The 27,187-nt window shown below is 45.5% G+C and overlaps 1 protein-coding gene across 9 annotated transcripts in view; it reads left to right on the top strand.

Annotated features, from left to right (window-relative positions):
• Positions 1 to 27,187, top strand: part of LOC129858031 (phospholipid-transporting ATPase 11C-like) — a 92,069-nt gene that overhangs the window by 14,010 nt on the left and 50,872 nt on the right. For all 9 annotated transcript variants that reach the window (XM_055926911.1, XM_055926907.1, XM_055926904.1 and 6 more), the window contains exons 2-3: positions 16,493 to 16,612; positions 17,982 to 18,071. In XM_055926911.1, coding sequence (XP_055782886.1) covers positions 16,493 to 16,612; positions 17,982 to 18,071 — 210 coding nt within the window. The remainder of the gene's footprint in view (positions 1 to 16,492; positions 16,613 to 17,981; positions 18,072 to 27,187) is intronic.

The following is a 27,187-nucleotide window of genomic DNA, read 5'->3' as shown; positions in this document are numbered from 1 at the left end:
TTTTTTTTACTACAAAAGGCAGACTTGGAGCCATCCCATTCTGAGCCAATGTTGCTGTAGGCTAGATGTATTAAAAAAAAAGAAAAAAAAAAGGAAAAGCCACAATTCAAGTGTTAAATCATCAAAGAAATTAATTATTTCGTTGTGGCAGATCTTAAACATGAACCTAAGATTTTTTTCTCTCAAAAGAACAATTGCATATTTTCAGTTTTAGACTACCAATCTGTAGTTAGTAACCTATGCTGTGGAACCGTGGTTATCCTTGGAAAAAGTTATATTTTTAAGCGGAGCCAGTCCGCTAAGTGTCTGAGTGTGTTGGCTATATGTAGTCTGTGCTGCATACTAGGATTGGGCAATATAACGTATACAGGGGTACTTAGACATACCAATGGTTTTGGGTTGGGGGCCACCCCACCTTGCGGAGGTGTGTGCTGCGCCACTGCTTAGTTAACGTAGTTCTAAGATGTGCCAAATAAATTCTATCCAGCATTTGGTTTGCTAACATGCTGGCTAGATGGCAAGCTGAAGCTTCTTGGTAATAAAATCCCCAATTAATCCCCCCTGGGTCAAGATCCATGTTACCTAAATATTACTTCTTTTTTTTATAAATAAAAATAATTCCTCTTGTGTGCACTTCCGGTAATACCGTATACCCCGGTATGGTTCCGAAACGGTTTGAAAAACTAGATACCGCCCAACCCTACTGCATGCAATTGGACACATTTTTGAGGAACAATATGTCCCAGTGCAGACTGGACTAACACAGACTTAGGTCAGCATCGTACAAAAGCGCTTATGCATTTCCTGCTTTACATTTTATTTTATTTTTTACACACTTGTCCCTAGTTTTTCCCTAAACATTTTCACATCCCTCCTTATTCAGTTTCGTCAGGAGTAGCGCTCGAGGCAGGAGGCTGCATTGCTTTTATACAGTGGCACTTGAATTTCTCAGCATCTCTTTAGTATTCATTAGGGATGTGCGTCTCTCCCTTTTCAAGACGATTCGATACGTATGTAGATGCATGGGTGCCGATATGATACTGGAATGATACGTTTTAGTGTGAAACGCTTCAGGTTTGATTAGAGGAGCGAATCGATTCGTGTTCGACGCGATACAATTTGATGCAGTAACATTTTGTTGCATGAGCACATTCATTATCCATATCTGCTGCTGATGGGGCTCATGGCTACACTGGATGTGTCTGAGATGATGACGTGTGTGTAAATTATGTCTATGGTGTATGTAGGCACCTGAACTAAGCCATAAAGGAAACTGGGAATCTACCACCGCACTATCGGTTGGGGGGGTGATGGTGATCTGAGCTTCGCCCACTAATACATTTGTACAGATTAAAAGTATTACATTACTAGCTGTATCAATATTTATCTCAAATTAGCTATGACATTAGCCAATGAATATGTAGCACAACTTTGGATTTCAACTTTGCTCTGTGTATTAAAAAAGGACAATTTATAGCTACTGATTGTTTCAAGCTAAACTATTGCTGATGGTGAACCTGAACAATCGAAATAAGATGTAGTTGGCTAAACCCTGATCAGCATGTATAGCCAGATGAGTTGTCTGGCTGTAGCTTAGGCTACGTTTTTTATTCCGGTAATAAAGCTTAATGTTGCCCAAGCCATTTTATGAACATTTGAATGCTGACGGTGACGCGCAGATGTGCCAGGTCAGGAATAGGCCTACCTCTCGTTGGTCAGTGCAGTTTGACTAGGCTATTGATTGCCTAGGATTATGGCATGCAAAATTACTTGTAGATCAATTACATGCTTAGTTAAACACTAAAGGAGAGGACGCAGTTGTCACAAGATTTTCAGAATGTAAAAATAAATGCATTTCAGCAACAAAAAATTGAAACTGGCGATTCATCACGTTTTGAATCTATTTCCTGAATATGCATGCTACATTTGGATCGATTTTGGGTCCCACAGACCGACGCACTCATACCTTATGCATACAGTTGAAGTCGGAAGTTTACATACACCTTAGCCAAATACATTTAAACGCAGTTTTTCACAATTCCTGACAATTAATCATAGTAAAAATTCCCTGTCTTAGGTCAGTTAGGATCACCACTTTAAGAATGTGAAATGTCAGAATAATAGGAGTTATTTATTTCAGCTTTTATTTCTTTCATCACATTCCTAGTGGGTCAGAAGTTTACATACAATCTTTAAGTATTTGGGAGCATTGCCTTTAAATTGTTTAACTTGGGTCAAATGTTTTGGATAGCTTCCCACAATAAGTTGGTTGAATTTTGTCCAATTCCTCCTGACAGAGCTGGTGTAACTGAGTCAGGTTTGTAGGCCTCCTTGCTCGCACATGCTTTTTCAGTTCTGCCCACACATTTTCTATAGGATTGAGGTCACAGGGCTTTGTGATGGCCACTCCAATACCTTGACTTTGTTGTCCTTTAGCCATTTTGCCACAACTTTGGAAGTATGCGTGGGGTCATTGTCCATTTGGAAGACCCATTTGCAACCAAGCTTTAACTTCCTGCCTGATGTCTTGAGATGTTTCTTCAATATATCCACATAATTCTCCTCCCTCATGTTGCCATCTATTTTGAAGTGCACCAGTCCTTCCTGCAGCAAAGCACCCCCACAACATGATGCTGCCACCCCCGTGCTTCACGGTTGCGATGGTGTTCTTTGGCTTGCAAGCCTTCCCCTTTTTCCTCCAAACATAACGATGGTCATTATGGCCAAACGGTTCTATTTTTGATTCATCAGACCAGAGGACATTTCTCCAAAAAGTACAATATTTGTCCCCATGTGTAGTTGCAAACCATAGTCTTGTTTTTTTTCATGGCGGTTTTGGAGCAGTGACTTCTTCCTTGCTGAGCGGCCTTTCCGGTTAAGTTGATATTGGATTCCTTTTACTGTGAATATAGATACTTTTGTACCTATATCCTCCAGCATCTTCACAAGGTTCTTTGCCGTTGTTCTGGGATTGATTTGCACTTTTCGCACCCAAAGTACGTTCATCTCTAGGAGACAGAATGCGTTTCCTTCCTGAGCGGTATGATGGCTGCGTGGTCCCATGGTGTTTATACTTGCATACTATTGTTTGCACAGATGAACGTGGTACCTTCAGGCATTTGGAAATTGCTCCCAAGGATGAACCAGACTTGTGGTGGTCTACCATTTTTTTTCTGAGGTCTTGGCTGATTTTTCTTTTGATTTCCCCATGATGTCAAGCAAAGAGGCACTGAGTTTGAAGGTAGGCCTTGAAATACATCCACAGGTACACCTCCAATTGACTCAAATGATGTCAATTAGCCTATCAGAAGCTTCTAAAGCCATGACATCATTTTCTGGAATTGTCCAATCTCTTTAAAGGCACAGTCAATTTAGTGTATGTAAACTTCTGACCCACGAATTGTGATACAGTGAAATAATCTGTCTAAACAATTGTTGGAGAAATTACTTGTCAATCACAGTAGAGATCTTTGAAATTTGTGGTGTGTTAATGACGCCAACCTAAGTGTGTGAACTTCCGACTTCAACTGTAGTTCCCCAGTTAAAATGTTTATCTGTGAATCTTTACGTCCCTAGTACGCACATCCTGTATGATTCACTTGATCTCCCTTTTCAAGAAAAATAATTTCTTTCTTATGACCAGCTGTTAGGCCTATCGTCTCACAACAGGGATGTCTAAGGTCTTGGAAAAACATTCCCCCAATAGTCAGCAGCACAACATCTGTCAATAGCTTACTACGCTACTCTATTCAGCTCTAGGTGGATCCCAAAGTGATGTCTAGCATAGTTTCTCCCCCCCCCCACCCCCCTGTAATGCAGGCCAGTCCGCAGTACACTACACTGTCCGCTTGCTGGGACGCTACTGGAACAATGGGCCTTTTCCATTCAACAGCAGCTCCTTAGGACGAACCGGTCCTCAATTCAAGTTTCCATTGTCCTAATAATAAACTATGGTGCTATTCAGCACTGTCTGCGAAGGGCAGTCAGGAGAGGCATAGGAACTACAATGCCCCTTTTGTGGGTGAACCAGTGATGCCGGTGACACCATGGTGTCATGATGGTACGACGTCTCTAAGCCACATAGTCTAAACTGTAGGCTAGTCATAGACGCAAGGTTTGAAGTCTGGTGGAAACCATTGGCTGGAGCCTGTAAATGAATCAAATCCAATTTTTATTTGTCACGCGCCGAATACAACAGGTGTAGTAGACCTTACAGTGAAATGCTTACATACAAGCTCTTAATTAACCAACAATGCAGTTAAGAAAAATAAGTGTTCATTTTTTACTTTAGTTTAGTAAATTCTATAAAGAATGGGGAAAAAAGGAGTAGGTGAATGTGTGATTTGAAACTGAGTGAATAAGAGAAAGCAAGTGCAAGAGGTAGTCAGATGGTGAAAGTGGTAGAGTGCGTGAGAGAGGAGTGCCAGCACAAGTATTGCAGTGAATAACAGCGTTGGTGCCTCGTGTGTTGCCGGTTTTCAAACATTATGCACTCACTGTTACCTAGCAGATTTGCTTTATAATTGAGCAGTTTTCGCACTTAGTCATCCCCATCTCTTGATGAATTCCGTTTGCATTACAGCCGCCACATTTGAAATGGGCTACTTGTGTTTTGACTGTATTGTTCACAAAAAAACGGTTAAGCAAAAACGCAGTTCAGTCAGTTTGTATATTCTTGGCTGTTTGTTTTTTTCCCTTCATGTTATCCAGGTGTACTCGTTGCACCATTTCAATCTGCTTTCTTGTTCCGGGGTTTCCTCCCCGCCCGTTTCCCTGTGCCTGAGGGCAAGTTGTGTACTAGCCTAAATGGCAGGTGAGCTAGCCTTGTAGTGACCCAGTCTCCTACTCCCTTGGAAGTAACCGCTGTAATATAGAGTAGTAAACCTTGTCTAGATAAGTGGCTGTTTAGTCAGACCAGGCCTAAACAAGTTAATCATAAATCGAGACCTGGTGACGCCCCACACACACACACACACACACACACACACACACACACACACACACACACACACACACACACACACACAGGCCTACGTGTTTGTTGTTTCCTGTGGGGCTAACAATGAAGCTGCTGTACTGGTGTTTACATTGGCGGTCCTCCACTTCTTCTGTATGAGGAAGTTGTTTCCTTTTAATCTATTTATTTATTTTTGTTCCTTCCGGAACTATTTGAAATAGATGCTCTGATTTTTAAATATTAACACACCCTTTGCCCAGTGCTGCTACCTTTGCTCTCTGAGTAGTCAAACGCAGGTGTCGTTGGGGCAAGTGCAGGACATGAAGAAGTACACTAGTTGGTCTCTAGTGTTCCCTCTCTCCATGCCCTGCCCTGCCCTGCACTTCACACGTCATTAAACATGCAAGTAAGAGATTGTGACATTCCTTATGAGGCTTATACAGTGTCAGCAACAAGCTTATGATTGCATTTTACAATAGAGGGCTTTGAGGGGACTGGCTGTGTTTTGTTCTCCTGTTTCCTGTATTTAGTTTACACAACCAACAAAGAATACATCCTAGACTACATTCATCTCCTGCTGTTCTTTTACCTTAAACATTAAGTGTCATTGCTAAATTGACTTATTTTTGTCTCAGAATTCTTATTTTTTTTATTGTTTAAATTGCTGCTACAGACCTGTTTTATGTAGCAACCAGCAGCTGATTTGCTCGTTTGACCACAATAATTTTCACCATATCCAGGCAAATAACATGCCAAACAAATCCAGAGACTGTTCTACAGAATATAATTCTTCTGACCTCAATAGCACCTGCAGTCACAGGCTTTTTAGACTGTTAGAGTACATCAGGATGATATCAGGGCCCACTCTTCCCAGGTCTCCACAAGCCACTTGTCATGTTCACTAACTCACAGAGACCAAGTGACAACAGCCAGTATCCACTTTAGGATTGTGTTCAGGAGCTCATAGCTGCTGCTGCCTCTCTTCGCCTACTTGACCTGAGCACCCCCCAGCTAGCCTTCTGTCAATTTCACTTGGAAATTCAGGCCTCGGAAGCAGCAAGCCCATCTATTTCTCTGGGCAGCTGATTATATCATTTTAAAGTGTCCTCGCGCGCTTGTTTTTTTTTGTGTGTGCGGTTAACTGCGCCTGTGTCAGTTGGGCATCGAGTGCTTGTCTTGTACTTCACTGAGGGGACCCAGGTTAGTTTTGGCAGTGTGGATTGCAGTGTGGCTGTGATAAAAGCCCCATGCCATTGTCATCTGCTGGTCTCCAGGAGAAGCTAGCTGCCGTGTGTTTCGCATCGTGGTGGCCGACTGCCAAGCAGACATGTGTTTTCAGGACGGGGAGGAGAGCTCTGCTCAAAGTTAAACCGTGCACACTACACCGCCAGTAGCATAATCACTAGAGGCTTATCTTGAGTGCAGACAATGTACTATATTATACACCTATAGGCTAAGCAGCAATATGAAGGTGAAGGAAATTCAGACTAAATGCATGATGCAAGCCATCAGGCTATACTTTGAATTTTGATTTGGTTGCAGCACCATAGCCACACTGCATTTAATGACAGCAGAGTCAGAAACAAGTTAGTCTCGGAACCCAGGCCAGAACCAAATCTCGCATGTAATAAATACTAAGTGTTTCACGGGTGACTAGATGCATTGGTACGTTAGTGAGGCATCAAAACAACTCATGGTGCCCTTGAACACTATCTCGCCAGTTCATGTATTGAATTTTGGTTAATTAATTTCTCAATACCAGACTGTTCAGACATTTAACCTATTCTAGGTATGGGGGGGGGGGGGGGGGGGGGGGGGGGGGGGGGGGGGCCTATATGTATTTTTTGTCCGTAACAGGAACATTGTGGTTGTGATTTCACGGGTCAGTTACTGGTGAGACGTTGTGACAGGGCACGGTGTCATCAGACTGTGAAGTCACCATCCGGGGTTTGGCAACAGCTCAATGCAGCGTTCTGTTGCCTCTGTTTTGAGTAGCGAGCGTTTTTCTTCCCGTACCAGCCCGTGCCCGTTTTACAATGTGTCCTTAATTTCCTTTTAAAGCATCATCTAATAATGCTAAATTGGGAGCTCTACCCAATCCTCTAATGCACTGTTTATTTCCCAGCAGTTGGGTCTCGGCTCAATTGAGCGTTCCATGTTTGTTTTATTGATCTCGTCTCCATGTTGTAACTAATGGGTTTTCATCTTCTGTCGAACATTGACGTCCTGGAAAATTTTACTATACGCTTGCTTTTGCAGCTTTGCATTATTGGCTTTGAACTACCTTGTCTGCCTATAATTTCATCAATTTGTCTTTTTCCTTACATTAGCCGTCCCATATGCAGTTGAAGTCGGAAGTTTACATACACCTTAGCCAAATACATTTAAACTCAGTTTTTCACAATTCCTGACATTTTAATCCTAGTAAAAAAATTCCCTGTCTCAGGTCAGTTAGGATCACCACTTTATTTTAAGAATATGAAATATCAGAATAATAGTAGAGAATGATTTATTTCAGATTTTATTTCTTTCATCACATTCCCAGTGGGTCAAAAGTTTACATACACTCAATTAGTATTTGGTAGCATTGCCTTTAAATTGTTTAACTTGTGTCAAACATTTCGGGAGCCTTCATCAAGCTTCCCACAATAAGTTGGGTGAATTTTGGCCCATTTCTCCCGACAGAGCTGGTGTAATTTAAAATGAAATAATCTGTCTGTAAACAATTGTTGGAAAAATGACTTGTGTCATGCACAAAGTAGATGTCCTAACCGACTTGCCAAAACTACAGTTTGTTAACAAGAAATTTGTGGAGTGTTTGAAAAACGAGTTTTATTGAATCCAACTTAAGTGTATGTAAACTTCCGACTTCAACTGTGTGTATGTAGCAGAAGGAATAGATAGCGTGGCCTCAGGTGCACTGTTTTTGGAGATGAGTATTGCGATCACATAACAAAGCAAAAATGTATTTGGCCCTACGGTCTGACCCTCTGTTTTAACTGAAATTTAAATCAATGACCATTCAAAGCAGCTGCCCTTATCTAGCAGACCCCTGGGGCTTCTCATTGAACCTGTCCTTTTTATAATAATCCATTTCATTTTAAGACATGATTTGTATTCTCTGAAGTGTCTTTGTGTCGGTCAAAAAAATGTCTCGGTCTGCGTCCAGGAAATCCAGTTTGTGGCTGTTTCAGTCACTTCTTGATTTTAAGTCCAAACCCCCAGTCTGTGGTTACATACTGTGGCCGTAACATTGGGGCAACGTTTGCAACAACGTTGCTCTCGTGGTTAATTACTCCCAGAGAGAGACGGATGCAGATTAAAAAAAAAAAAAAAATGGGATATCGGTAACTAACCCACAGAGGTCTCTGGCTGACTGGCTCAGCGGCTCTACAATCGAAGCTGAGCTCACTGGGATTCTCCGCTTCAAGGCTAATTTGTTTTGTAAATTGTACCTTTTTATTTGCAGCGAGACATTTGCATTGTCCAGGGAGGGTAGTTGTGTGTGTGTGTGTGATTTCTGTGCTGCCCTTCTTTACCCCAATGTTCTGTCTTCAGCGATATGTTGTCTTCCTCACTTGTGTGGTCAATCTTTAATGGTGTTATTAGGATGGAAGAAGCCATTTTGAAGTGTACTTCACTGAGTAACTGGAGGGTCCCTTGGAGGGGGAACTGTTAAGAATAAGATGAGCTTTGGCTCCCTAATCTGTAGTGTGGTCTACATAAGGTTTGAGTTACTAGGCCTATTTCCTGTTTGCTAAAAAAAAACTGGATTTGTTTTTGTCCTTGGTTCCGGTTGTGCTTCCTCTCTCCCTTCATTTCCCTGGCACCCGGGTCTGTCCTGGTGGCTGTTGGAGGAGCGGTATGCTATGCCTGTTGTGCAGTGGATTACAGGTTTGACGCTCACACTGGGGTGCGAACAACACTGCCTCTCGCTCATGCCTGACGGAGCATAATGCAGTCTCTTGGCTCTTCCCGGTCTGGGAAGCAGAAGTAATGTCTGCATCAGAATTTCTCCACAGGGAGACATTTGCTTTAGGAATTTCACTCAACCTTTTAATGAGAAACAAGTGATTGCATAAGCGTCTGTCTTAGGTAGGCTGTTTTTCCTCGTATGCATAGCTAATGAGGCTCCCCAGACTCAAGTCTGTGCTTTGATCTAACCTGCCCCCAGTATAGTCGGTGGACAGCGCTGTGTCCAGATGGCCTTTGTTCACACTTCCAAGGTACCGTGGCACTGGTCCAGGATGAGATCAGCTGTCTGTCAGTGGCGGCTGTGAACAGCACACATGGCCCTGGCCCCAGTGCATTAGAGATCCTGGAGCTGGATAGCCTTAATAATTCCCTCCATCTGGAATAGCTGTGGAGCTAGTGCTTTTAGCCAGGCAGGAACACCACAGTGTATGGTCTGGGGCTTTGGGGGGGGGCTGTTGTTGAGTGGAGGTGCTATAAGAGTCAGTGGTTGGGGAATCATGGGCCAGAGGTAAAGACGGGGTTTCGTCTCCAGTTAAGTGGAGAAAGGAGGGTGGATGGGGGAGTACTAGCCCGCCTTCACGCCCTGTCTCATCTGTTCTCCTGAGGAGGAGGTGGCTGCTCAGCCCAAGCCCACTGGAAAGAGAGCGAACGAATGCCCTTGATAAGTTGGTTGTCCCACGTGGCCTGCCTGCATAGTCCGGTTGGCTGGGGGGAGAAGAGTCTTCCCTTACTCTCCAGCTCTTGCCTTGCTTCACCCAGGCTGTTATTTTAAGGAAGATGAATGCCCGGTGTACCAGTGACCTTGTGCTGGGGGAAATGGGAAGGCTGGTTCTGCCTGCTGACCCTGTGTACCAAGGTCTCCCAACCTGACTCTGTCTTCTCTTTGACATGTGAGCAGTCATGGGGCCTTGGTCAACCGAGCACAGTGTGTTGGTGTCATGGCTCATCCTACATAACTACTGCTGTACACCTTTTCTATTCACATATTGTACATAATGTCTACAGTACCGTGTGTGTAAGCTAATTTTACACAATTCTTAAAATTTTGCCATGGGGTTTTATACTGTGTATTTAAATAGTGTATTCTCTTAATCACATTCTAATATTTATACTACTGTACATCACGTTTCAGTTACTGTTTATACACACAACATATACTGTATACCGTTGAAGTTGGAAGTTTACATGCACTTAGGTTGGAGTCATTTAAAACTCGTTTTTCAACCATGCCACATTTCTTGTTAACAAACTATAGTTTTGGCAAGTCAGTTAGGACCTCTACTTTGTACATGACACGTAATTTTTCCAACAATTGTTTAGACAGATTATTTCACTCATAATTCATTGTATCACAATTCCAGTGGGTCAGAAGTTTACACACACTAAATTAACTGTGCCTTTAAACAGCTTGAAAAATTCCAGAAAATTATGCCAAGGCTTTAGAAGCTTGTGATAGGTCAATCGACATCATTTGTGTCAATTGGAGGTGTACCTATGGATACCTTTCAAGGCCTACCTTCAAACTCAGTGCCTCTTTGCTTGACATCATGGGGAAATCAAAAGAAGTCAGCCAAGACCTCATAAAAAAATTGTAGACCTCCACAAGTCTGGTTCATTCTTGAGAGCAATTTCCAAATGCCTGAAGGTACCACGTTCATCTGTGGAAACAATAGTATTCAAGTATAAACACCATGGGACCACGCAGCCATCATACCGCTCAGGAAGGAAACGCATTCTGTCTCCTAGAGATGAACGTACTTTGGTGCGAAAAGTGCAAATTAATCCCAGAACAACAGCAAAGGACCTTGTGAAAATGCTGGAGGAAACAGGTACAAAAGTATCTATATACACAGTAAAAGGAATCCAATATCAACATAACCTGAAAGGCTGCTCAGCAAGGAAGGAGCCACTGCTCCAAAACCGCCATAAAAAAGCCAGACTACGGTTTGCAACTGCACATGCGGACAAAGATCGTACTTTTTAGAGTAATGTCCTCTGGTCTGATGAAGCAAAAATAGAATCGTTTGGCCGTAATGACCATCATGTTTGGAGGAAAAGGGTGGAGGCTTACAAGCCAAAAACACTTTCCCAACCGTGAAGCACGGGGGTGGCAGCATCATGTTGTGGGGGTGCTTTGCTGCAAGTGGTACTGGTGCACTTCACAAAATAGATGGCATCATGAGGGAGGACAATTATGTGGATATATTGAAGTAACATCTCAAGACGTCAGTCAGGTAGGTAAAGCTTGGTTACAAATGGGTCTTCCAAATGGACAATAACCCCGAGCATACTTCCAAAGTTGTGGCAAAATGGCTTAAGGACAACAGTCAAGGTATTGGAGTGGCCATCACAAAGCCCTGACCTCAATCCCATAGAAAATTTGTGGGCAGAACTGAAAAAGTGTATACAAGCCAGGAGGCCTACAAACCTAACTCAGTTTACACCAGCTCTGTCAGAAGGAATGGGCCAAATTCACCCAACTTATTGTGGGAAGCTTGTGGAAGGCTACCCAAAACGTTAAACAATTTAAAGGCAATGCTACCAAATACACTCAATTCGTATGTACACTTCTGACCCACTGGGAATGTGATGAAAGAAATAAAAGCTGAAAAATCATTCTCTACTCTTATTCCGACTTTTCACATTCTTAAAATAGTGGTGATCCTAACTGACCTAAATAGGGATTTCTTTACTAGGATTAAATGTCAGGAATTGTGAAACTGAGTTAAAACCTCTACCGAGTACCTAACCCGGATTCGGGAGCCCCCCCCCCCCCCCCCCACACTGATTAGCATCGCTAGCATAGCGTCACAATTAAATAGTAGCATCTAAATATCATTAAATCACAAGTCCAAGACACCCAATGAAAGACACAGATCTTGTGAATAAAGCCACCATTTCAGATTTTTAAAATGTTTTACAGGGAAGACACAATATGTAAATCTATTAGCTAAACACGTTAGCAAAAGACACCATTTTTTTACTCCAACAGTTTTTTCCTGCGTCAGTAGCTATCACTAATTCGACTAAATGAAAATATATATAGCCACTAACCAAGAAACAAATTCATAAGATGACAGTCTGATAACATATTTATGGTATAGCATAGTTTTTTTTTTTTTTAAATGTGCATTTTTCAGGTATAAATCACAGTTCTACATTGCAGCTGCAATCTGATATAGTGCTGATGCAGCCAGAACAATTACAGAGACCAAAGTCATATAACTAATTACTTGTCTTAAAACATTTCAGAAAAAATACACAGCGTACAGATATTGAAAGCCCAACATCTGGTGAATCCAAACAATATTTCAGATTTATTAAATGTTTTATAGCGAAAACAAAATGTAGCGCTAAATTAGCATAGCCACGCCAGCCAGAACCAGCTGGGCGCGCCCGACCAGTTCACATGCACGACAGATATATGAAATAACATCGTAAATTGGGTCTTACTATTGCTGATCTTTCATCAGAATGTTGATAAAGGTGTCCTTAGTCCTGATGAGTCGTTCAATCCATTCACAATGGCAACTTTCCCTCTCCATTTAGCATAGGTACTGGTCGACTGGCACGGTTCTTTCCAAAGTTAAAAAACTCACAGAACGGAACACGGCAAAACTCCCAAAAAAATTCAAATAATCTGATTAAACTATATTGAAAAAACATACATTAAGATGATATGGTCACATATATCAAACAAACTTCGAGACGGAGATAGTTTTCATCCGTAACGGCAGCATAACAAAAGACAATTGCACCTCTAAAACGCGCGTTTCAGAGAACCGGAAGTTGTCGGTCACGCTAAAGAAATAGGTCTTATTTCACGTCAGTACAAGATAAACAAAAAATTTCTCCTCTGACGTCTTCTTGACACCCAGAGGAAGACGAATGAAGTGTGTTTCGGGTCATAGGTGGCGTGACCATATATAGGCAGAGCGTTGAAGCGAGCATACACATCTTGCAATCTTCTTCTTGCTCAGGGAAAGTGCTGTCAAATGACTTATGTTTCACTCAGAGACAAAATTGAAACGGTTTTAGAAACTATAGATTGTTTTCTATCCAATGGTATTAATTATATGCATATAGTAACAGCAATAATTGAATAAGAGGCAGTTTAATCTGTAGAGGAAATTATGCTAATGCGAAAACAGCACCCCCTGTATTCTCAAGAAGTTAAAATGTATTTGGCTAAGGTGTATGTAAACTTCCGACTTCAACTGTGTGTATATATATATTCAGTGTATATATATATTCAGTGTATATATATATACACTGAATTCTTGGCAAAGCTCAATCTAATACAGTGCATTCTGAAAGTATGCAGACCTCTTGACTTTTTCCAAGGTTTGTTATGTTAGTGCCTTATTCAAAAATGTAGTAAATGATGAGGAAAACATTTTAATCTACACACAATACCCCAAAATGACAAATCTAAAAAAGGTAAGTATTCAGACCCTTTGCTATGAGACTTGAAATTGAGCTCAGGTGCATCCTGTTTCCATTTGATCATCCTTGATGTTTCTACAACTTGATTGGCTTCCAACTGGTAAATTCAATTGATTGGACAAGATTTGGAAAGGCGCACACCTGTCTATATAAGGTCCCACAGTTGACAGTGCATGTCAGAGCAAAAACCAAGCCATCAGGTCAATGGAATTGTCTGTAGTGCTCTGAGACAGGAATGTGTCAACGGAAAGATCTGGGGAAAGTTACCAAAACATTTATGCAGTATGTATTGAAGGTCCCCAAGAGCGCAGTGGCATCCATCATTCTTAAATGGAAGAAGTTTGGAACTACTAAGACTGTTCTTAGAGCTGGCTGCCCGGCCAAACTGAGCAATCTGGGGAAAAGGGCCTTGGTCAGGGAGGTGACCAAGAACCCGATGGGCACTCTGACAGAGCTTCAGAGTTCCTCTGTGGAGATGGTTGTCCTTCTGGAAGGTTCTCCGATCTCTGCAGCACTTCACTAAGTAGGCCTTTATGGTAGTGGCCAGTCGGAAGCCACTCCTCAATAAGAGGCACATGACAGCCCGCTTGGAGTTGGCCAAAAAGCACCTAAAGGACTCTCAGACCATGAGAAACAAGATTCTCTGGTCTGCTTGAACTCTTTGACCTGAATGCCAAGCGTCATGTCTGGAGGAAACCAGGCACCGCTTATCACCTGGCCAATACCATCCCTACGGTGAGGTGCGGTGGCAACATAATGCTGTGGGTATGTTTTTCAGCGGCAGGGACTGGGAGCCTAGTCAGAATCAAGGGAAAGATGAACGAAGCAAAGTACAGAGATCCTTGATAAACCTTCTCCAGAGCGCGCAGGACCTCAGACTGGGGCGATGGTTCACCTTCAAACAGGACAAGGACCCTAAGCACACAGCAAAGACAACGTAGGAGTGGCTTTGGGACAAGTCTGAATGTCCTTGAGTTGCCCAGCTCAAGGACTTTGCTTATGTAAATGTAATATTTGAGTTTAATTTCTTTGCGGTCCATTTTCAGACATCTGAAAATGTATAGAGGGCCATGGCATGTAAACATTCTGTCCTTGGTTGCAACACTCACTACCAAGTTCCAAACTGTCTCTGGAAGCAACATCAGCACAACTGTTTGTCGGGCGCTTCATGAAATGGGTTTCCATGGCCGAGCAGCAGCAGACGAGTCTAACATCACCATGTGCAATGCCAAGTGTCGGCAGGAGTGGTGTAAAGCTCGCCGCCATTGGACTCCGGAGCAGTGGAAACGCGTTCTCAGGAGTGATGAATCACGCTTCACCATCTGGTAGTCCAACGGATGAATCTGAGTTTGGCAGGTGCCAGGAGAACACTGCCTGCCCGAATGCGTAGTGCCAACTGTATAGTCATGGTTCGGGCTAGGCCCCCTAGCTCCATTGAAGAGATCTTGACGCTACAGCATACAATGACATTCTAGACGATTCTGTGCTTCCAAGTTTGGGGAATGCCCTTTCCTGTTTTAGTATGACAATGCCCTTGTGCAAAAAGCTAGGTCCATACAGAAATGGTTTGGCGAGATCGGTGGATGAACTTGACTGGCCTGCGCAGAGCTCTGACCTCAACTCCATCGAACACCTTTGGGATTAATTTGAACGCCAACTGTGAGCCAGGCCTAATCGCCCAACATCAGTGCCCATCACTAATGCTTGTGGCTGAATGGAAGCAAGTTCCCGGAGCAATGTTCCAAAATCTAGTGGAAAGCCTTCCCAGAAGAGTGGAGGCTGTTACAGCAGCGAAGCGGGGACCAACTCCATATTAATGCCCATGATTTTGGAATTTATTTATATATACACGTGTGTGTGTGTGTAGATAACTGGATTTGTTTCCCGACATTTCTTAATTTTCCAATTTTACTAACTTTTAAACTTTTTTTTGACCCCCTTTCTCCCCAATTTCGTGATAACGATCTTGTCTCATCGCTGCAGCTCCACAACGGGCTCGGGAGAGGCAACGGTCGAGTCGTGGGTCTTCTGAAACATGACCCACCAAACCACGCTTTTTAACACCCGCTCGCTTAACCCGGAAAGCCAGCTGCACCAATGGGTTCGGTTGGAAACACCGTTCGACTGACAACCAAAGTCAGCCTGCAGCCACCCGGCCCGAACCCCAGGCTGTAGTAACACTGCGATGCAGTGCCTTTAAACCGCTGCACCAATCGGGAGGCTGATCTTATTTATTTTTTTTGTGAATGAAATGTTTGATTATTTGTGTTCAGTTTGATGTTTTACTGTATTGTTAGGAGCTAGTGACATAAGCATCTGCTGAAATGTGTACAAGACCAATGGTTTGATTTGAAATGAGCCACCACCCCCGCCGCCTCCTCCTCAGTCTATATCTGCACTGGAGATAACTGCGCTCATAAATCTGGTGTGAGCAGTCGCTTCTCCCCAGGGGCAGCACTTTATAACTGGCTAAATCATCAATAACTCTCCACTTTAAAGGGAAGAAATGAAACTCATTACAGGACTAGTGCACCCTCCATTTTGGCCAATTTGACCCATGTCATACGCGCCGTTGTCCCCTGTGAAACCTTGGCTTGTGTTAAACAGCTTTTTGGTGCTCCACTGCATTTGAAGTTTGGAAAGTGCCTTTGTAATTATTTCTGCACCTCCGTCTGGATAATATAATATTTTGGTTCATGGCCTTGATTTTAATTTATATTAAAGACTAGAAAGACTAATCAAGACTTGCAAGTTAAGGAAAGGAATGGTTTTCGACGACCTAGAATGAAAAAAATACTTCCTGGTTTGTGGTATCGTGGAGGTGGGAGCAGTATCACTGTTTTTCATTGATTTGTTTTCCTCCCCATGTGTTAATGTGGACTACATCTTCATTTACGAACCTTGGAAGTTATGCACAAGACCTCTTTGCGTTGAACTTGATGCACAGTTCCCCCAGTGTTTAGTCTACTGGTTCATTGTATTAGGAGACTGTATACAATCTACATGTCTAGCCTCTGTGTTCCAGTGTTGAGTCTAAATATCTGCTGAAGCAATATATTTAGTGTGTGTGGCTTTGAATTTGTCTTCTAATTCTGTCTCTCCATCTCTGTACAGTTTGGTAGGGACGAGAGGAGGGTAGACAGCAGGACCATCTACGTAGGCCACCGGCCCTGTCCCACCACCGACGCTTTCATCCCCCCCAAGTTCTGTGACAACAGGATTGTCTCTTCCAAGGTAAGATATACTGCCATGTTTTTACACCATCGACCTGCGGTCTGCACAACACCATAAGTGGACACTTGTCTGTTTTGATGTTTTGGCACATGCTTGAATATTTTCACCTCTCCCACTCCCACCTATGCACCACCGACTCTCCCTCCACGTCATGAATTCCAATGGCAGTCTTCTCTAGCTCCCTCTCCTCCCATTGCCTCTCCACATGCTCGTCTTCCTCCCCAAATGGAAGGCCATTATTTGTCTCGGGAGAGCTCTGTCTGTGGCCGTGAAATACTCTGCTACTATTTAATGTACCAGCAGGCAGGGTGGGCGATTCAATATGCCCCCCTAACCCCCCCCAAATCAGGGCTAGGGGTGTGGGTCTGAGGAGGAGGGCTTGCTGGGGGTTTAGAATCATGTATAGGAGGGGGAGGAAGGACTGGGGGAGAGAGTGGGATTTATTGTAGCGCAGAGGGTCCCACTGGGAATGGGACAATCAATGTCTCGTCCTCCTGTGTTACCCTGGCTGTAGTGTTTACACTTCTACCATGCGCCTGCCTTTCATCATTCTGTTCCTTACAACTCCCTCGACTCTCCTTTCCCCTCTACTCACTCTGCCGCCATCCCTCGCTCGCTTTATATTCTCTCCCTCCCAGCCCTCCTCACTCATGCTCCCCCTCTGATTACTTTCCCCTCACTCTTTTCTCTCTGGCAAAATGAGAGGGTGTCTTTCTGCTACTGCTGCATTTCAGCACTGTCTCCATGCAAAGCCGATCCTCTACATTCCCCTCGCAACACTGTTGTGTGTTTGTGCGCGCACATGTTTTAGTCCGGCGTGTTAGTTACTACCGGGGCATTGTTGGGCCGTCTCATGGATTTGGCAAGATAAGTGTCGCGTCAGCTTCTGTGTTGAATATCAACTGTTATGCACACTTGATTATTTATTTTTTTAAACACGATCTGCCACCAACTTGATAAGGTAATCTGCTCTCTATTCAGCGCTGGGTGAATTAAGGAGATAAATCTCTAATCCGAATCAACGGAATACCTGCAGGCCCCCGAGGGCTGAGAGGAGGACTGGCTCCCTGGGTCACAGGCAGTTTAGAAAGGCAGAACTAGCGCCGTCTCACTGAGTACAGAGACCGAGCCGGAGTGGAAGGAACTGATGAATATTGAATGCCGCTAATCCCTTTCCTAGCTTAGCCTTTCTTCCTATAGCCTACTAGTCCTCTACCCTGACAAGAGGTTGATGTCAAAGAACAGAGAAGTAGTGGTTTGCAGAGACCGAGGATCCACTGGGTAGGCCTACGTTGTGTTGCGAACTTGTGCTTTTCATTCTCATGTCATTTCATTGGTGCACTCTCTCACTCCCTCCTTGTCTTTCCAGTACACGGTGTGGAACTTCCTGCCGAAGAATCTGTTTGAACAGTTCAGAAGAATCGCCAATTTCTACTTCCTCATCATCTTTTTGGTGCAGGTGAGTTGTGCGTGTCTGGGACTCGTGACTATGTTCAATATGTGTTAGTGTGAATTGACTGTGTCTCTGTGGCAAGTGTGAAATAGCACACACATAATGTAACCATCAGGCCTGGGTGTAACTGACTATTTATGGCATGTGGGAAACAGTCAGCCTGTGGTCAGGCCTGTGTGTGCTTTGAGAGTGAGCCTCTGTTTGCGAGTGTAACCTATTTGTGGCAGTTGTGAAACGGGGACTGCGTGTGTCTGTGGCCAGAGCTGTACATGGTTTGTGTGTATCTAGCCCTCCTCTCCTCCACTGCTGAGTGGAAAGTGAGAGTGGGCTGAGCCAAAGCACTGGGTGACATGTTTATCCCTCGGCTTGGTGCTCACAGCCGCACCACTCTGTTCCTCCACCTCTCCTCTATCAGGCCCAGAGATCTGCCAAGCGATGGTCCTCCCCCTCATCAATCTGCTCTTCCCCCCCCCCTCGCTTTCTTTTTCTTTCTCTCTCTCAAGCTCTCTTCTCTTCCCCCTCCTGACCTGAGGAGATGGAAACTAACCACCTCTCTCTCTAGCAACGGTAACTTAAACTAAAGGTCTAAACAGCCCACCCCCAGTGTAAACAGGCTCAGCATACGGAGGACTGGCTGGTATAAATACAGTAGCCTACCGGTAGTCACTGATGTTCCTGTCAGACAACTGGCATGGCAATTCCACTAGAAGTTAGTTTGTTGGTGATGTGGACGCCAATGAACTTGACGCTCTCAACCTGCTCCACTGCAGCCCCGTCGATGAGAATGGGGGCGTGCTCGGTCCTCCTTTTCCTGTAGTCCACAAACATCTCCTCCTCAGCCGCCTCCTGTTCTTTTATTCACTGTGACCTTTACTTGTTTGAGTAGTGTATCAGTGGGTTCATCTCTGTGTACTGTGTGTACAGTAGATGTACTGGAGTGTGTAGTGTGTACAAGTTAGATTTGAAGGAGCATTTGCAATGTAAATGTAAGTTGTTTGCGTGTGTATGTGGCCGTCTACCTGTGTGTGTGCGCGCACTCGCGTTGTTTACCCAGCCTGGTATGTGGTTGTCCTCTACTAATCCAGCCTTATCCTTACCGTCCAGTCCCCCCACACACACAGCCTACCATTATGTCACTTGAGGGGGAATGGAGACGCACAGATACATGCACACGCGCGCGCACACACACTTTCACATCTTGTCACACCTGCACCTTTCAATTCCCCAGAGGCTTAATGCAAATGGACCAACAGAATCCCCCCCCCCTCTTTTTCCTTTTACCTCTACCTATACCTAACATGCTGACCAGACCGCTGGCACACCCTCGTGAGCATGTTTATTTTGTACATCCACACCAGATGCAATTAGGACACAGGAGGTTGAAATATCTCTACCAACTATATTAATATGGGGACAGGTTGAAAAGCATAAATATATATTGCTGTTGCTAGCTAATATAAACACTGGGTGGTTGTTTTACCTGAAATGCACAAGGTCCTCTACTAACAATTAATCCACAGAAAAAAAGGCTAAACCATGTTAGTTTCTAGTAAACTCTCGTCCTTCAGGCTACTTTGTCTTCTCTGGACTTTATATGGTGGTTGGTAACCAACAGCGCGCTCTCGCGTCTCGCTCGGCGCGCACGCGTCTCTCTCGCTCGGCGCTCGTGTCTCTCTCGCTCGGCGCGCGCGTGTCTCTCTCTCTCTCGCTCGGCGCGCGCGCATCTCTCTCGCTCGGCGCGTCACTTTCACATCTTGTCACACACTCTCGGCAAGTGTGTCTCTCGGCAAGTGTGTCTCTCGGCAAGTGTGTCTCTCGGCAAGTGTGTCTCTCGGCGCGCGGGCGTCTCTCGGCGCGCGGGCGTCTCTCGGCGCGCGGGCGTCTCTCGGCGCGCGGGCGTCTCACACACTTGCCGAGAGTGTGTGACAAGATGTGAAAGTGACGCGCCGAGCGAGAGAGAGAGACGCCCTCGCGGGCGTCTCTCGGCGCGCGGGCGTCTCTCGGCGCGCGGGCGTCTCTCGGCGCGCGGGCGTCGCTCGGCGCGCGGGCGTCGCTCGGCGCGCGGGCGTCGCTCGGCGCGCGGGCGTCGCTCGGCGCGCGGGCGTCGCTCGGCGCGCGGGCGTCGCTCGGCGCGCGGGCGTCGCTCGGCGCGCGGGCGTCGCTCGGCGCGCGGGCGTCGCTCTCTCTCGCTCGGCGCGCGGGCGTCGCTCTCTCTCGCTCGGCGCGCGGGCGTCTCTCTCTCTCGCTCGGCGCGCGGGCGTCTCTCTCTCTCGCTCGGCGCGTCACTTTCACATCTTGTCACACACTCTCGGCAAGTGTGTGTCTCTCTCTCTCTCTCGGCAAGTGTGTGTCTCTCTCTCTCTCTCTCGGCAAGTGTGTGTCTCTCTCTCTCTCTCTCGGCAAGTGTGTGTCTCTCTCTCTCTCTCGGCAAGTGTGTGTCTCTCTCTCTCTCTCGGCAAGTGTGTGTCTCTCTCTCTCTCTCGGCAAGTGTGTGTCTCTCTCTCTCTCTCGGCAAGTGTGTGTCTCTCTCTCTCTCTCGGCAAGTGTGTGTCTCTCTCTCTCTCTCTCGGCAAGTGTGTGTCTCTCTCTCTCTCTCTCTCGGCAAGTGTGTGTCTCTCTCTCGGCAAGTGTGTGTCTCTCTCTCTCTCTCGGCAAGTGTGTGTCTCTCTCTCTCGGCAAGTGTGTGTCTCTCTCTCTCGGCAAGTGTGTCTCTCTCTCTCGGCAAGTGTGTCTCTCTCTCTCGGCAAGTGTGTCTCTCTCTCTCGGCAAGTGTGTCTCTCTCTCTCGGCAAGTGTGTCTCTCTCTCTCGGCAAGTGTGTCTCTCTCTCTCGGCAAGTGTGTCTCTCTCTCTCGGCAAGTGTGTCTCTCTCTCTCTCTCTCTCTCTCTCGGCAAGTGTGTCTCTCTCTCTCTCTCTCTCTCTCTCTCTCTCTCTCTCTCTCGGCAAGTGTGTGTGTCTCTCTCTCTCTCTCTCGGCAAGTGTGTGTGTCTCTCTCTCTCTCGGCAAGTGTGTCTCTCTCTCTCTCGGCAAGTGTGTCTCTCTCTCTCTCGGCAAGTGTGTCTCTCTCTCTCTCTCTCGGCAAGTGTGTCTCTCTCTCGGCAAGTGTCTCTCTCTCTCGGCAAGTGTCTCTCTCTCTCTCTCTCGGCAAGTGTCTCTCTCTCTCTCTCTCGGCAAGTGTCTCTCTCTCTCTCTCTCGGCAAGTGTCTCTCTCTCTCTCTCTCGGCAAGTGTCTCTCTCTCTCTCTCTCGGCAAGTGTCTCTCTCTCTCTCTCTCGGCAAGTGTCTCTCTCTCTCTCTCTCGGCAAGTGTCTCTCTCTCTCGGCAAGTGTCTCTCTCTCTCGGCAAGTGTCTCTCTCTCTCGGCAAGTGTCTCTCTCTCTCGGCAAGTGTCTCTCTCTCTCGGCAAGTGTCTCTCTCTCTCTCGGCAAGTGTCTCTCTCTCTCTCGGCAAGTGTCTCTCTCTCTCTCGGCAAGTGTCTCTCTCTCTCTCGGCAAGTGTCTCTCTCTCTCTCGGCAAGTGTCTCTCTCTCTCTCGGCAAGTGTCTCTCTCTCTCTCGGCAAGTGTGTCTCTCTCTCTCTCTCTCTCTCTCGGGAAGTATGTCTCTCTCTCTCTCTCGGCAAGTTTGTCTCTCTCTCTCTCTCGGCAAGTGTGTCTCTCTCTCTCTCTCTCTCGGCAAGTGTGTCTCTCTCTCTCTCTCTCTCGGCAAGTGTGTCTCTCTCTCTCTCTCTCGGCAAGTTTGTCTCTCTCTCTCTCTCGGCAAGTTTGTCTCTCTCTGTCTCTCTCGGCAAGTTTGTCTCTCTCTGTCTCTCTCTCTCGGCAAGTGTCTCTCTCTCTCTCTCGGCAAGTGTCTCTCTCTCTCAATTCAATTCAATTCAATTTGCTTTATTGGCATGACGTAACAATGTACATATTGCCAAAGCTTATTTACAATATAAAAAAGAGAATCAAAATGGTCAACGGGACAACAGTAACAACAATAACTAAGTGTCAAAATAGCCATACATTCAACAATAACAATAAACATACAGTAGAGTACATGTGCAGGTTGATTGGTCTGTCAGACACTGTCCCTCAACTTATGGCAGGCAGCAATGTAGTGCGCTGCCAACCCACAGGTCTCTGCGTCCTCCCCCAACAGGATGGGTAGCCTATCCTCATCAGAGAGGTCTTTGAAACCTTGAATAAGAGTTTCAAATTTGGGGAAATGACACTCTCTAATTGTTTTATATTTTTGACATTTTGTCAGGAAATGCAGCTCCGTCTCAGGTTCTGCTGTTGTGCAGTGGTTGCACAGCCTTTCCTCTACAGGGAGCCAGGTTTTCCTGTGTCTACCCTTCTCAATGGCAAGGCTGTGCTCACTGAGCCTGTACTTTGTCAAGGTTTTTCTAAGGTTTTGATCAGTAACCATAGTCAAATAGTTAGCCACGGTGTACTGTCGATTTAGGGCCAGATAGCACTGCATTTTGCTCTGTGCTTGTGCTTGTGTTTCCCAATAAGCAATGTAGTTTTGTTTTGACTGTGTTGTAATTTGGTTTATTCTGATTGATTGGATGTTCTGGTCCTGAGGCTTCAGTGTGTTAGTAGAACAGGTTTGTGAACTCAGCCCCAGGACCAGCTGGATGAGGGGACTCTTTTCTTTGCTCAGCTCTTGGTATTGCAGGGCTTGGTAGTGATATGAGAGGGGGTCACTGTATTTTAGATGTTTCCAAAACTTAATTGCTCTTTTTTGAGTTTTTATTATTAGTGGATATTTGCCTAATTCTGCCCTGCATGCATTGTTTGTAGTTTTCCTCTGGACATGTAGGAGAATCTTACAGAACTCTGCATGCAGGGTTTCAATGGGATGTTTGTCCCATTTGATGAAATCTTGTTTTGCAAGTGGACCCCACACCTCGCTGCCATAAAGTGCAATTGGTTCAATGACATATTCAATTAGTTTTAGCCAAATTTTAATAGGTATTTCAATTTGAATTTGCTTTTTAATTGCGTAGAATGCCCTGCGTGCTTTCTCTCTCAGTTCATTCACTGCCTCATTAAGGTGTCCAGTTGAGCTTATTTTTAAACCTAAGTAATTGTAGTGTGTGCAGTACTCTATATATTTTGTACCAATTGAGAACTTTGGTCTAATTCCCTGAGATCTGGATCTTCTCTGGAAAATCATTATTTTAGTCTTTTTGGGGTTTACTGCCAGGGCCCAGGTCTGGCAGTACTGCTCTAGCAGATCCAGGCTCTGCTGTAGGCCATGTGCTGTGGGTGACAACAGGCATAGGTCATCTGCGAAGAGTAGGCATTTAACCTCTGAATTATGGAGACTAACACCAGGGGCTGAGGATTTATCTAGAATAGTGGCCAATTCGTTGATGTAAATATTGAAGAGTGCAGGGCTCAGATTACAACCCTGACGAAGGCCCCGCCCCTGGTTAAAGAATTCTGTTCTTTTCTTGCCAATTTCAATGCTGCACGTATTGCCAGTATACATTGATTTAATTATGTCATATGTTTTACCCCCTACACCACTTTCAATAACTTTGTAGAACAGTCCTGTGTGCCAAATAGAATCAAATGCTTTTTGGAAGTCGATAAAGCAAGCGTATATTTTGGTATTATTTTGGTGGACATGTTTACCTATCAGGGTGTGTAGGGTGTAAATATGATCGGTCGTGCGATGTTTTGGTTTAAATCCAATTTGGCTTTTACTCAAGACATTGTGCTTATTAAGGAAGTTTAGAACTCTTACATTTATAATACTACAGAAAACCTTCCCCAGGTTACTGTTCACACAAATGCCTCTGTAATTGTTAGGGTCAAATTTGTCTCCGTTTTTAAAGATTGGGGTTATGAGTCCTTGATTCCAGATGTCAGGGAAATAACCTACACTCAGGATCAAATTAAACAGTTTTAATATGGCCAATTGAAATTTTGCACTAGTGAGTTTGAGCATCTCATTTAGGATGCCATCAGGTCCGCATGCCTTTTTAAATTTGAGAGCCTGAAGTTTCTTATAGAGCTCCTGGTCAGTAATTGGGGAGTCCAGTGGATTTTGGTTGTCCTTTATAGCTTTTTCTAATCCATTCAACTTCTCATGAATTTGGCGTTGTTCTGTGTTTGTGTCAATTTGAACGGTGTTGTAGAGTGTTTTAAAATGGGTTGTCCATATGTCACCATTTTGTATCGCTAATTCCTCTTGTTTAGATTTCTTTAATTTTTTCCAATTTTGCCAGAAGTTGTTTGTGTTTATGGACTCCTCAATTAGCATCAGCTGCTTTCTGTTGTACTGGGCTTTTTTGGTTCTGAGTGTACGTTTATAGAGTTTTAAAGTCTCACAGTAATGAAGGCGTAATTCACCATTATTTGGGTCTCTGTGCTTTTGGTTGGATAGTGTTCTAATTTTTTTTCTTATAATTTTACAATCTGCATCAAACCAGTTGTCATCTGTGATCTTTTTTGTTTTGTTTTTTATCAATTTCAATTGTGCTTCTTTTGCCGTTTGCCTGAATATATAGTTGATGTTTTGTACTGCTAGATTGATGCCTTCTTTACTGTGAGTGAATGTGGTATCCAGAAAGTTATCTAAGAGTGTTTCGATATTTTGGTTCCAGGTTGCTTTCTGGTATTCTTCTGTGCTGTTTTGGGCCCATCTGTATGAATTTCTGATGTTGTACAGCTTACTGGGCTGTGAGTGTGTGGTTGTTTCCATGTCTGTTCTTTTGAGGAACAATGTAATTTGGCTGTGATCAGACAGAGGTGTTAGTGGCTTGACAGTGAATGAGCTGAGAGAGAAAGGGTCAATGTCTGTGATCATATAGTCTACTGTACTGTGGCCAAGAGGTGAGCAGTAGGTGAATCTCCCCAAAGAGTCCCCCCGTAACCTACCATTGACAAAGTACAGACCCAGGCTTCTACAGACCCAGGCTTCTCTCTCTCTCTCTCTCTCTCTCGGCAAGTGTGTCTCTCTCTCTCTCTCTCTCTCTCTCTCTCGGCAAGTGTGTCTCTCTCTCTCTCTCTCGGCAAGTGTGTCTCTCTCTCTCTCTCTCTGCAAGTGTGTCTCTCTCTCGCTCTCTCTCTCTCTCGGCAAGTGTGTCTCTCTCTCTCGGCAAGTGTGTCTCTCTCTCTCGGCAAGTGTGTCTCTCTCTCTCTCTCTCGGCAAGTGTGTCTCTCTCTCTCTCTCTCGGCAAGTGTGTCTCTCTCTCTCTCTCTCGGCAAGTGTGTCTCTCTCTCTCTCTCTCGGCAAGTGTGTCTCTCTCTCTCTCTCTCGGCAAGTGTGTCTCTCTCTCTCTCTCTCTCGGCAAGTGTGTCTCTCTCTCTCTCTCTCGGCAAGTGTGTCTCTCTCTCTCTCTCTCTCGGCAAGTGTGTCTCTCTCTCTCTCTCTCGGCAAGTGTGTCTCTCTCTCTCTCTCTCGGCAAGTGTGTCTCTCTCTCTCTCTCTCTCTCTCTCTCTCGGCAAGTGTGTCTCTCTCTCTCTCTCTCTCTCTCTCGCTCGGCGCGCGGGCGTCTCTCTCTCGCTCGGCGCGCGGGCGTCTCTCTCTCGCTCGGCGCGCGGGCGTCTCTCTCTCTCTCTCGGCGCGCGGGCGTCTCTCTCTCGCTCGGCACGCGGGCGTCTCTCTCGCTCGGCGCGTCACTTTCACATCTTGTCACACACTCTCGGCAAGTGTGTCTCTCTGTGTCTCTCGGCAAGTGTGTCTCTCTCTCTCTCGGCAAGTGTGTCTCTCTCTCTCTCGGCAAGTGTGTCTCTCTCTCTCTCTCGGCAAGTGTGTGTCTCTCTCTCTCTCGGCAAGTGTGTGTCTCTCTCTCTCTCTCTCGGCAAGTGTGTGTCTCTCTCTCTCTCTCGGCAAGTGTGTGTCTCTCTCTCTCTCTCGGCAAGTGTGTGTCTCTCTCTCTCTCGGCAAGTGTGTCTCTCTCTCTCTCTCGGCAAGTGTGTGTCTCTCTCTCGGCAAGTGTGTGTCTCTCTCTCGGCAAGTGTGTGTCTCTCTCTCGGCAAGTGTGTGTCTCTCTCGGCAAGTGTGTCTCTCTCTCGGCAAGTGTGTCTCTCTCTCGGCAAGTGTGTCTCTCTCTCGGCAAGTGTGTCTCTATCTCTCGGCAAGTGTGTCTCTATCTCTCGGCAAGTGTGTCTCTATCTCTCGGCAAGTGTGTCTCTATCTCTCGGCAAGTGTGTCTCTATTTCTCGGCAAGTGTGTCTCTATCTCTCGGCAAGTGTGTCTCTATCTCTCGGCAAGTGTGTCTCTATCTCTCGGCAAGTGTGTCTCTCTCTCTCGGCAAGTGTGTCTCTCTCTCTCGGCAAGTGTGTCTCTCTCTCTCGGCAAGTGTGTCTCTCTCTCTCGGCAAGTGTGTCTCTCTCTCTCGGCAAGTGTGTCTCTCTCTCTCGGCAAGTGTGTCTCTCTCTCTCGGCAAGTGTGTCTCTCTCTCTCGGCAAGTGTGTCTCTCTCTCTCGGCAAGTGTGTCTCTCTCTCTCGGCAAGTGTGTCTCTCTCTCTCGGCAAGTGTGTCTCTCTCTCTCGGCAAGTGTGTCTCTCTCTCTCGGCAAGTGTGCCTCTCTCTCTCGGCAAGTGTGTCTCTCTCTCTCGGCAAGTGTGTCTCTCTCTCTCGGCAAGTGTGTCTCTCTCTCTCGGCAAGTGTGTCTCTCTCTCTCGGCAAGTGTGTCTCTCTCTCTCGGCAAGTGTGTCTCTCTCTCTCGGCAAGTGTGTCTCTCTCTCTCGGCAAGTGTGTCTCTCTCTCTCGGCAAGTGTGTCTCTCTCTCTCGGCAAGTGTGTCTCTCTCTCTCGGCAAGTGTGTCTCTCTCTCTCGGCAAGTGTGTCTCTCTCTCTCTCTCTCTCTCTCGGCAAGTGTGTCTCTCTCTCTCTCTCTCTCTCTCTCGGCAAGTGTGTCTCTCTCTCTCTCTCTCTCTCTCTCGGCAAGTGTGTCTCTCTCTCTCTCTCTCTCTCTCTCGGCAAGTGTGTCTCTCTCTCTCTCTCTCTCTCTCTCGGCAAGTGTGTCTCTCTCTCTCTCTCTCGGCAAGTGTGTCTCTCTCTCTCTCTCGGCAAGTGTCTCTCTCTCTCTCTCTCGGCAAGTGTCTCTCTCTCTCTCTCTCGGCAAGTGTCTCTCTCTCTCGGCAAGTGTCTCTCTCTCTCGGCAAGTGTCTCTCTCTCTCTCT

Source organism: Salvelinus fontinalis, chromosome 6, assembly GCF_029448725.1.
Source record: "Salvelinus fontinalis isolate EN_2023a chromosome 6, ASM2944872v1, whole genome shotgun sequence".
Lineage (NCBI taxonomy): Eukaryota > Metazoa > Chordata > Actinopteri > Salmoniformes > Salmonidae > Salvelinus > Salvelinus fontinalis.
The sequence above is the reverse complement of the archived record's forward strand: the minus strand, read 5'-3'. Positions and strand labels throughout refer to the sequence as shown.